At 45.9% G+C, this 10,702-nt stretch overlaps 1 protein-coding gene across 2 annotated transcripts in view; it reads left to right on the plus strand.

The window, feature by feature from the left end:
* The first annotated feature begins 2,412 nt into the window (after window positions 1-2,412).
* Window positions 2,413-10,702, plus strand: part of Nde1 (nudE neurodevelopment protein 1) — a 31,251-nt gene continuing 22,961 nt past the window's right edge. For both annotated transcript variants that reach the window (XM_021209481.2, XM_029544891.1), the window contains exons 1-2: window positions 2,413-2,490; window positions 9,989-10,112. In XM_021209481.2, the coding sequence (XP_021065140.1) occupies window positions 10,030-10,112 (83 nt within the window). In that variant the 5' untranslated portion in view covers window positions 2,413-2,490; window positions 9,989-10,029. The remainder of the gene's footprint in view (window positions 2,491-9,988; window positions 10,113-10,702) is intronic.

A 10,702-nucleotide genomic window follows, 5' to 3' on the forward strand; every position in this document is an offset into this window, starting at 1 on the left:
AGAGAGAGAGAGAGAGAGAGAGAGAGAGAGAGAGAGAGAGAGAGAGAGGAGAAATTTATTATGAAAAGATATAATTTCTGAAAGTTAACTTTCTTCCTCTTCCTCTATCTTCTTCCTCCTCTTCCTCTTCTTTCTTCTTCTGAGTCGAGGTTTCTCTCCGTAGTCTTGTCCTGGAGCTCACTACGCCCTCTTGCTCACAGAGATATGCCTGTCCCTGCCTCCTGAGTGCTATCATTAAAAGCACTACGATTTAATAAAAATAGGTTTCAACTTTTTGCCAGAAGTAGTGGCACAGTTCCAGGGCAACTAGAACTGCACAAAGAGACCCTGTCTCATAAAAAAGAAAACAAAACCAAAAAGCTTCCTTTTTCTTTTCTTTTCTCAATAATCTTCACATTTGTGAAACAAAGATAACAGAGATTTATGTTTGGTGTTTCACTTTACATTTGATTCAACTCCCCAAAGACCTAAGTTACTAAACAGAGTTCTCCTCTACCACCCATAAGGACAGGACCAAAGGAAGAGAAGTCAAACTCTCAGCACAAAAGCTACAAACAAAATGAACAGAATTTTTTTTTGTTAAAAAAAAAAAAAAAAAAAAAGAGCAAAGCCAACTACAGTAGCCCAGGCCTTTGATCCCAGCTCCTTGAAAGATAGAGACAAAATTACAAATTCAAGGCTTATCCAGGCTACAGGGTGAGCTTAGGTCCAGCATGGGCAACTTAGAAGGAATTTGACTCAAAAGAAGAAGAAGAAAAGGGGCTGAAGCTATAGGTCAGTGGTAGAGCATTTACCTAGAGTGGGTAAGGTATTGACTTCAGCCAACACTACTGGGGGGAGGGGCGGAAGGCATTACTTGTGTAGCCCAGGGGACAGAGCATGATTGTAAGAGTCAAAAAGAGCCCTCCGAAGCTCCTTCTGTTAGGTACAAATCCTGTACCCTTTTCTCATCTTTTAAACACTTATAGGAGGCACAGCTGAATGATACAGTATTTGCCTAACATGGCCAAGGCCCTAGGTTCAAGGCCAACACTGCCAGAAATGTAAGCTAAATATGCCTTTCTCTTGATTCCCAGTCTCTAAATAGTCAGCAGCAACATTTGGCATCTGAAATTCTGTTTCCGTTTACTGTATTAACCCTTTAGGATCAGATTCTTTGTCTTATTCACCAGGTTGTAAAATTACCTTGTGCCTAATAGTACTCAATAATTAATGAACAATTAGAATGGCTTAACATTAAGAAAGTATTATTAGCTGAACCTGTGATATTTTTAGCCCACTGAAAATTAAGGCTAAGGCAATGCTCAGAAACTTGAGGCCAGCCCAAGTTATATAGGAAAAGTGTTTCAAAAAAGGAAAAAACAAGGGGCTGGAGAGATGGCTCAGCAGTTAAGAGCACTGATTGATCTCCCAGAGGTCAATTCCCAGCAACCACAAGATGGCTCACAACCAACCACTACCACCCACAAAAGAAGGTAGCATTGAGTCTAAGACATATTGGTCGTTCAACACATGGTCGTTTAACTAATACATATGTTGTACTTACTGTTTACTCTTTTTAAAAAAATCTTTTGTTTGTTTGTTTGTTTTTCTAGACAGGGTTTCTCTGTATAGCCTTGGCTGTCCTGGAACTCACGCTGTAGACCAGGCTGGTCTCAAACTCAGAAATCCATCTGCCTCTGCTTCCCAAGTGCTGGGATTAAAGGTATGCTCCACCATTGCCCGGCTTACTAACTATTTACAAAGCACGTCACAAAGTGTTGTAAACTTATTTATTTAGCTCGGTGGGAAAAAAATTTTTACCCACGAGCAATTAAATACCTTGTCTCAAATTCACATAGATAAGCAAGCGGCAGAGTTAGGATTCAAAGTCAAGTTCTTTCACACTAAATTATTCTGTCTCAGAAGAAACCACAACAGTTAAAGATTCTATTTTGGGTGTAAAGTTGTGGAATAACAAGGGCCCTGTGGGCTGGGCGGAAGTTTGTCGTTCTCTACGCCTGTTTTTGTCTTTGTGCATTCTGGGCTAGTACAGCATTTTTGGAATTGGGTAGGGCACTTACGAGTGTAACCCGATACCAGCTATTCCAAATGCCCGGGTTTCTCCGGCCAATTGCTCCTTTGTCTATTCTTGCGCAAGAGCAAGAGCAGATAAATGCAACCAGTGTGAAGGAGGGGCGTGCGGATGTTCCAGAGTGCGTGGCACGGCGAGCACCGAGCCGCCAGCAGGCCCTCTCCACGCCCGCCTTCCCGGCCAGTGGCCTGCGCCTCCCGCGGCCCCTCCCGCCCGGCACCGTAGCTTGGCCCAGCCGCGCCGGGCCTAGAGGGAAAAAGTTTCCAAACCTCGCTTCTCCGCGCTGATTGGCCGAGTCGGACGCGTCCCGAGAGCGGCAGCCAATGGGAGGCGCGTACCGCGCGGTGCCGGCGAGGCTGGTGGGCAAGAAAGGCCTGCTAGCCCGCGCCTCGCTGGGATCGTCGCCGCCCGGGCGGGTAAGTGGAGCCAGGTTGCGGGCAGGTTTCCGCCACGCCCGCAGCACCCATCCGACGTATCCCCCACGCCTGCCCTCCTCAGCTTTCCACCTTCCATCCCTGAGCTCCGCCGCTCTCGCCCTGGGAAACTCTGTTCCTCTTCTGCTGGCTGCTTTCCTTCCCTCGAACGTCCTCAAGACCCGTGCCCACGCGGCCCCACGGCCCCCGAGTTCTTCGTCTGCCCCTTCACCCCACAGTTCCCGGGTCCCTAACTGCTGCCGCACGGGTACCAGCCCATATCCAACCTTCTCCCTCGATGCCTATGGGTCTCGGCCGCTGGACGTTTCAAATTTCCCTAGACAGCACTTTGCATCGGATAAACTTTATCCGACAAAGGGTGAGAGTGCTTACCCCACACCTTGGATGTTGGCCCGGCTCACCTACCACTTCGAGGTCCTGGGCAACCCGGAGTCACCTTGACTCCGGAGCGACTTTATATTTCCTAAATCATCTGCTTTTTGCCAGGCTGTGCATCCTTCTGCTTTTTAGCCGGACCTTTCCTCAACTTCTCTGGCTAGGTGGAGGTTTGTAATTTGCTCTGCCTCCTGTTTCTGTGTGTTGTGTGCTAGAATAACCTTTAAGGACTCAGAAGGGTTGCTTTTAAAGTGCAGTCTGATACAAACTACTCCAGAGCCTGAGGGCATCTGACCACGCACCCCTCTTCCCCAACACACTGGTATTCAACGAGTTTTGAGGTTTAAGTAATTCCCCTTTCAGAATTCCATATAGAACTATGACCAACCCTTCTGAAGTCGCAGGTGCCTCTGATGTGTGTTGATTTGGATAATACTTTGCTACCTTGACTTAACATGAGGGGATATTTTTTGCTTCTAAAGTTCTACCTTAGAATTTATGAGTCTGGTGAGATTAAGCCCCCTTTCTTTCAGAGGGAATTTCCTAGCGTGAGCCTCCGCAGCCTGTACTGGGGTTGTGGATGAAGGGGTTTGGTATATAAGGCCCAACTCACGGTGGGTGTTAAAGAAATGATTGAGAGGGGCACAGACCCACAGTAGTAAGAATTCCCTGGCATCTTTATCAAGAGAATGAAATGACTGAACAATAGTTACTGTTTTTATTCTTAGTCAAATATAAGTTCTTCCCCCCCCCCTTTTTTTTTTTAATGTACTTGCCTCTGCTCCCCATCCCCATAGTAACTGAGAGTGAACCCTGGGCCTTTTGCATTCTAGACAGGGCTCTATTCCTGAGCCCTGCCTTAGCTCACCAACCATAACCCTTTTAAAAATTCAAATGAGCCGGGCGGTGGTGGCGCATGCCTTTAATCCCAGCACTTGGGAGGTAGAGGCAGGCGGATTTCTGAGTTCGAGGCCAGGTCTACAAAGTGAGTTAGTTCCAGGACAGCCAGGGCTATACAGAGAAACCCTGTCTCAAAAAAAAAAAAACAAAAACAAACAAACAAAAAAAATCAAATGAAGCCACATTTTCAACTCAAAACCGCAGCACTCACCTTAATCAGAATAATAGTTCCTTCTGGAACCCAATTGAATTAGAATGGCTCAGTAGCACAGATTCCAGTTTCCTCAAACACCATGCTCCTTTGTTGCTTACTGGTTACAGAACAAAGACAGTAGTAAATTAAGGTGTTTACCATATTCAGTGGTAGGGGTCACAGCAGGGAAAACTCTAGTAGAGTTTGGGTTGGGGAAGGCTAGAAGTCTTAAGTTTTGATACTGTACTGGCTGGTTTTATGTGTCAACTTGACACAAGCTCTGGAGTTATAGCAGAGAAAGGAGCCTCGCTTGAGGAAGTGCCTCCATGAGATCCAGCTGTAAGGCATTTTCTCTTATTAGTGATCAAAGGTGGGAAGGCCCCTTGTGGGTGGTACCATCCCTGGACTGATGATAGTCCTGGGTTCTATAAGAAAGCAAGCTGAAGCTGGGCGTGGTTTAAAAAAAAAAAAAAAAAGCAAGCAAGCTGAGCAAGCCAGTAAGCAGCATTCCTCTATGGCCTCTGAATCAGCTTGCCCAGTGCGAGTTTCTGCCCTGACTTCCTTTGGTGATGAACAGCAATGTGGAAGTGTAAACTGAATAGACCCTTTCCTCCACAACTTGCTTCTTGACTAAGACAGATACATACAAAGATGTTAGGTAAAACCCTGGTATGGGTAATGAATGGCTTTCAAAGAGACTTAAAATAGCACAAGATAATTTGCCTCTGATTTGCAACATTTTAACTCTTCACAATCTTGAAGTTCAGTCATTTGGTCTTGTAGGTGCAGCTGGTCCTAATTCTTTCCTTCCTTCTGGAAACTTCAGTTCACAATATATTACTGTAAATGTATTTCTTTTACCAAAAATTCATTATAAAGAATTTTGTGTTAGGTACAAGTTCAAACTCAGTTGCCTGTTCTGGCACTTTCGAGTCTCTTTCTATGGCTTGTTACACAGAGAGAGAGACAACAGCTCTTGAGACCGCTTTTCTACAGTGCATAGAGTTCTGATTTAACATCATGGTTTCCCAGTAGTTCTTCATCTTAGAGAATGGCGAGTGGCCCTTTGAGGACAAGGGCATGTCCTTGCATGTCTTTGTACTTAAGCAACAAGAAGAGAAGCTAGACTTAGTGATTCTTGATGTGTTTGCCCTTTAACTTGCTCTATAGACCAGGATGGCCTCGAACTCAGGTTTGTTCTCTTGCCTTTGCCTCCCACGTGCTGGGATTAGAGGTGTCCACCATCACCTGGCTCCCACTCACTTGTTTTGATAGAGATATGACCTTGGGCTGGAGAAGGGCATTGGTTCATGTGTATCGGTGAGCAGCTAGGCTGGCTTTCTTCACTCAGACATCACTTTATTTCTTTCCTAGAAATTTGAAATTAGAGATGTGTGTCTTGAGTGTGTTCTCAGACAGTTTTGTAGATTTAATTTGGGGGGACCCCTCCCAACAAGATCAGTCCTAGGGACTGAGGAGGTGACATAGCCACTAAAGTTCTCATTTCAAAGTGTGAGGACCTAAGTGGTGTCCCCGGCACCAAAAAGCTGGTGTGATGGTGCACAGCTGGTGTGATGGTGCACAGCTGTGATTTACAGTACCAGGCTTGGGGGACAGGGGGGCCCTGAGGCTTGCTGCCCAGTGCAGCTGGATGTGAGCCTCTGGTTCAGTGAGAGACCTTGCCTCAAAAAAAAAAAAAAAAAAAAAAAAGTGGAGCGTGACAGAGGAAGACACCTGATGTCGCTTCTGACCCTGCATGCACACAAACACCTGCACGCACACACACAAACTTCACTTCTGGCTCCTTGTGCACAGGAACACTTGCACATACACAGAAACCCCATGCTGAAATGAATTCTTAGAAGTGTAAAACCAAGTTACAGGAAACAGGTGCTTTTTTAATTTTGCTTTTTGAATTTTGTGTGGTGTGTGTGCTTGTTAGCATGGAGGCACTGTGTGGAGTCCCAGAAGTCTATGAGAGGACTCTTTCTTCTGTTGTTTTCCATTTACCTTTTGTATTGATTTATTCTTAAGGCTCACTGAACTTGAAACTCCTTAGTTGGGCTAGGTTGGCGGGCCACCGAGCTTTAGGGATCTTGCCTATCTCTGTCCCCCCACACCTCCCACTGGGATTATAGGACACCAGTGTGCAGCTTTTTACGTGGGTGTTTTGGATTTGAACTCAGGCTCTCCTGTTTGTATGAGAGCCCTTTACTGGTTGAGCCATCTCCCCTGCCCTACCAAGCATATTTGTGGGACCCTGAATGGGAGAGATTGGTCCACTGAGGCATAAGATAGCACCAAGGTAAAGGCGTGCGCCACCACGCCCGGCTTCTCTTGGGTTTTGATAGTACTTGGAATCAAACCCATGTGCCTTAGCCGAGGCCTCCTTGACTGACTGCTTACCTAGGTCTTTGTTTCAATTTTATTTTATTTTATTTTATTTTATTTTATTTTATTTATTTATTTATTTGAGATAAGAGTCTTGGTCTTTCTAAGTTGTCCAGGCTGGGCTCACATTTAAGAACCCTCTGCTTCACATGCCGTAGTAGCTGGGATTGTAAGTGTGGGCCACCACTCTGTTTTTAAGATAGCAGGTACAAAGCTGTGTGTCCTGTAACCTGGTGTTAACACCTATTATAATGCTGTTTTTTTTTTAAAGACCGTGGTCCAAACTGACTTCCTGCCAGTCTATGTGCAGCTTTGCAGTTCTTGCATTGACTTCAAAAAAGACATACTGCATTTGGGTCCAGTTGCTTCCACCACTGCTTCATGGTTGTTAGAGATGATCAAGGGCTGCAGTAGCTGCTGCCTCTGGCTGTCCCTGCTCCTCTTCCTTCCCCCCTTTCCCTCCTCTTTCTCTTTTTTTCCCCTTCTCTCTTCCCTTCTTTTCCTCCTCATTTTTTTCTCACTATCATCTCGGGGGTTCATGTGCCCCAGGAGGCCTTCTCAAGGATGACCTTGAACTTCTGATCCTCCTGCTTCCATCTTCCTGGAGGCTGAGGTCCCATGCAAGGGATGGAACCCCAGACTTCACAGATGTTAGGTACACCCTGTACCCGCTGAGCTGCATCCAGGTCTCTGCATCGCCATCAGTGATTGCTTTGCCTGTCTCCTAGAGCAGAACAGCCGAAAGACGTTCAAGCCCCTTGAAAAGTTATTGCACAGTAGACTTCAGTAAATAACTCCGAACGAAACGACCCCTCCTGAGACATTTTGCACGCTTCCTGTGGTGGAGAGCAGTGCTGCAGGGGGTTGTGAGACAACTCCAAATAGAAAAACCTTATATTTTGAGGATTGCAGTTTCATAAGCAAGAGGTGTAGCTGTCACTTATCTCTTGTAGCTTTCCCCCTCCTTTTAAAATGTTTTTAGAATGTTTATGATTTTGATGGGCATGCCATTCCTGTGCTGCCAGTTGGTGTGTGAGTTATCAAGCCAAGGCCTGGTCCCTGCTCACTTTCTCTTCAGTCCTTGAGATTCAGATTCATAGACTTCTCTATAATGAGGGCCTCGTCCTCCCATCTGTGAGAGCAAGGCTGTGATGATGGTTTGTATGTGCCCTATCCAGTGGGCGTGGCCCTGTCGGAGTAGGTGTGTCACTGTGGGTGTGAGCTTTAAGACCCTCATCCTCGCTGCCTGGAAGCCAGTATTCTGCTAGCAGCCTCCAGATGAAAATTTAGAACTCTCAGCTCCTCCTGCACCATGCCTGCCTGGATGCTGCCATGCCCCTCCTTGATGATACAGGACTGAACCTCTGAACCTGTAAGCCAGCCCTAATTAAGTATTGTTCTTCTAAGAGTTGCCTTGGTCATGGTGTCTGTTCACAGCAGTAAAACCCTAAGACAAACACTTCCCCTGTAACCCACACACATAACTTCCATCAGTTTCTTTCCTTAAGATCAAGTTTTAAACTTCACTAGGCAAGATAATAACGATTTGAGAAGTTTTTTATTTTTTGTTTTGTTTTGTTTTTCCTGCTGAGCACTGTGGCACATGCCTACAGTCCTAGCACTTAGGAGGTTGAAGCAAAAGGATCATATGTTCAAAGTCAGCATGAGATACATAATGAGTTCCGGGCCAGCTGGGGCTACATAGTAATAAGATCCTGTCTCAAAGACCTCTCTCCCCTCCCCCTCCTGTTTCCTTTTCTGCCTCACCCTTCCTCTTCTCTGTATGGGTTCATGTTCACATGTGTGCAGGTGCATGTTCATATGGAGGTCAGAGCTTGTAAGGCAAGGTCTGTTGTGTGTAGCTTGTATACCAAGCTAGCTGGCTCATGAGCTTCTGAGGAGCCTGTCTCTGTCTCTTGTTGTGATGTTTTTACAGCCAAAAAGTAGTGTTGGTTTTGTCTTGAAGAGTGATTTTTGTGTGTATACGCGTGTGGACACACATGAAAGTTGATATCAGATGTCTTGGTCACTCTCACTTTTTTTTTTTTTTTTTTTTGGCTTTGTTTTTTTGTTTGTTTGTTTGTTTGTTTTTTTGATAGTTTCTATACACTTTGGCCATACTCAGCCCTCCATGCTCTCTTAAATCCCAACACCTCAAATTTCCATTCCACTATCTTGTCTTGTTTTTGTTTTTGTTTTTGCCTTGTGACATACTGGTTTAACTAGGGCTGGTTGAGCCTTCACATTATTCTTTGAGGCATGGTGTCAATGAACCTGGAGCCCACTGATTTGGCCATACCAGCTGGCCAGTGAGCTCTGGAGATCCTGCTGTTTGTTCCACACAACCCTCCAGCACTGGGGTCATAGCCTAGCTTTTTACATGAGTGTTTGGGATTGAAACACAGGTCCTCAAGCTGTGTGGCAGGCACTATACCCACTGAGCCATCTCCCCGGCCTGTTCCCCTCCCCCACTTTATGCCAGGTCTCACTGTATTGCCCACGTTGGTTTCAAGTTCCTCGGCTTGGGCTGCAAACCTTTTTTCTCCATTTCCCAAACGGCACCACTGCGCCAGGCGCCTGTTGTTTGTGAGGATCCTTGGACTCTGTTTTCCTCCTTTGTTCTGGGTTCTAATTTTATCTACCTTCCTTTCTGTTTCTGAATTGCTGCGCAGAAGATCCATTTTATTCCTCGGCCCTCCCCAGCCAGCCACGCCACCAGGATGAGCTTTTGTTGAAGAGTCCGTCTGTCACTGAGTGCCCCAGTGGCTTCTTGTGGCACGCAAGCATTCCTTCTTTTCTCCTTCTGTCCTTCTGTCTTTCCATTGTCTTTCTCCGTGGCCCAGGTTAGCTAAGGATCTCACATCCTCCTGCCTCAGCTTCCCAAGTGCCTACCCCTGTACAGTTTGGCAGTAAGTTTGTTAATGTGATTTAGTCCTGGAGTTCAGCTCTGTTCTTTCCCTCCTCCACTTTGGGTCTTCCTTGGCTCCCACATAAGACTAGCTACTGCTCTGCTGTCTGTGAGCTTAGTGTCCTCTTTTCCCTCATCCACCTGTTTTCCTATTCTACTTTTCTTTGAGACAGGGTCTCAGACTGGCCTTGAACTTGTGACCTTTTGGCCTCAGTTGCCTGAGTGTTGGGATGCCAGAGGCACTATGCCCAACTCTTCCCATGCTACCTATGCGCCACCTCGCCAGGAAGCCCACCTTGATGTCCAGGCTGAATTTTGGGGATCTGTATCACAGTACTGCTTCTCAGGGGCGCATTGATGTCCAAACTTAGCAACAGTTAATCTACACATCTAGCCATTTGTTATGGGTCAGCATCTCATGCAGAGTTCTGTCCCTGTGCTCACCTAGGGCTGTACAGTAATTTACATACAACTTCCATCTCCTTCCAACACAAGTCCCCCAGAGGAGCCAGGGATCTAGAAGGCCTCTTATTTGGATCTAAGAACTAGGTACTAAGTGTTTGTAGGGAGATATACATAAGCCCTGGGCTGCAACTGAAGGTAGGCTACTTTTTATTTGGTTTTAGAGGTAGCATCTTTTTTTTATTTGATCTAGTATGAAGTTTGGTCTTTACCCAGAAAAGTCACTAATAATTTTCAAACTTTTCTCCTAGACATCATGTCACAGGAAGAGTGAGCTCTTGCCTATTTTATCATGGAGGACTCGGGAAAGACATTTGAATCAGAGGAGGAAGAAACAAACTATTGGAGAGAACTGGCCATGACCTACAAACAGAGGTCAGTCCCTGCAGCTTCCTTCCCTCCCTCTTTTCCCGGGGAGTGTGGTGGGCACCATGCATGCAGCCTTAGCATGAGATGAAGAAACTAGAATCACTCTACAGAGGCGCCTGAGCACGGGACCTCACAGCCTGCCTGAGGCAGCAGCTGTGAGAGGTAGGGATTTGAACGGCAAACTGAGTCACCTAACAATTCTGACATCTCATTATATGTTCTAGATAGGCCTTTATCTATGTCTGGTCTTCTATGGGGAAGAAGATTTACCTGTGCCTATCAAAATAGACGGTTGCCGGAGAGTCGCTCAAGGTCAAGAGCACTTGTTTCTGTAGAGGGTCCAGGGTCAGTTCCCATGACTCACAGCCATCCTTAACTCTAGTTCTAGAAGATCCAGTACCTTCTTCTGATCTCCTTGGGCATTAGGCTTGCATTTGGTCTACATACATGCATACATACACACACTTGAACACATAAACTAAGAATGAAAAAAGATAGCCTCTTGAAGATTTTTAAATTTGAAACTGGTGTTTCAGTGCACAGATCTAAAAGCACCGAGAGAGAGAGAGAGAGAGAGAGAGAGAGAGAGAGAGAGA

The sequence above is a fragment of the Mus pahari genome, chromosome 12, assembly GCF_900095145.1.
Source record: "Mus pahari chromosome 12, PAHARI_EIJ_v1.1, whole genome shotgun sequence".
NCBI classification, from domain to species: Eukaryota; Metazoa; Chordata; class Mammalia; order Rodentia; family Muridae; genus Mus; species Mus pahari.